Source organism: Citrus clementina, unplaced genomic scaffold, assembly GCF_000493195.1.
Source record: "Citrus clementina cultivar Clemenules unplaced genomic scaffold, Citrus_clementina_v1.0 scaffold_9, whole genome shotgun sequence".
Lineage (NCBI taxonomy): Eukaryota > Viridiplantae > Streptophyta > Magnoliopsida > Sapindales > Rutaceae > Citrus > Citrus x clementina.
In genome coordinates, this window is record NW_006261964.1 from 14,765,169 (window position 1) to 14,765,784 (window position 616).

The 616-nt window shown below is 48.4% G+C and overlaps 1 protein-coding gene across 1 annotated transcript in view; it reads right to left on the reverse strand.

Annotated features, from left to right (window-relative positions):
* Positions 1 to 353: 353 nt before the first annotated feature.
* LOC112099289 (glycine-rich cell wall structural protein-like) overlaps positions 354 to 616 on the reverse strand; it is a 1,344-nt gene continuing 1,081 nt past the window's right edge. The window contains exon 2 of the mRNA XM_024186607.1: positions 354 to 568. Coding sequence (XP_024042375.1) covers positions 354 to 568 — 215 coding nt within the window. The remainder of the gene's footprint in view (positions 569 to 616) is intronic.

A 616-nucleotide genomic window follows, 5' to 3' on the forward strand; every position in this document is an offset into this window, starting at 1 on the left:
CCCTCGATGTTGCATGCAATTGCAAGGACTTTAATTTCACGTTTATTTTTTCAGTATTAATTTCGTAGCCTTTTGAAGGTTACAGTAATACAGCTCCTCCCCAGTTCCCGTGCATGATGCATGGAGCGGGAAACAAGACGAGAATAGTTTTACGTAAACAACAAACCTCCATAATAATACAAGCTATAAGCTGAAAAGAGTTGAAATAACGAGCATGTCTTTTGCCTAAATCATACAAAGAGAGAGAATATTTAGTTTAATAATAACTCATGCAAATTAAATTATCACTAAACACAGTACTAGATCAATTAGCAAGTATAATATAGCCTTGTTCTTGATCGAGCTTTAATTAATTAGTCGCCACCTCCTCCACCAGCTCCAAGCCCGGCACCGCCACCGAAGCCAGCAACACCACCGGCACCAAAACCACCACCACCCCCTCCGCCTCCGCCGAAACCACCACCAGCTCCTCCACCACCCACACCTCCACCTGCTCCGAATCCTCCCCCAACTCCGCCTCCGACACCACCACCAACCCCTCCCCCACCACCAAATCCACCTCCGCCTCCTGCACCACCACCAAGTCCTCCACCGGCACCGGCACCCCCACCAACGC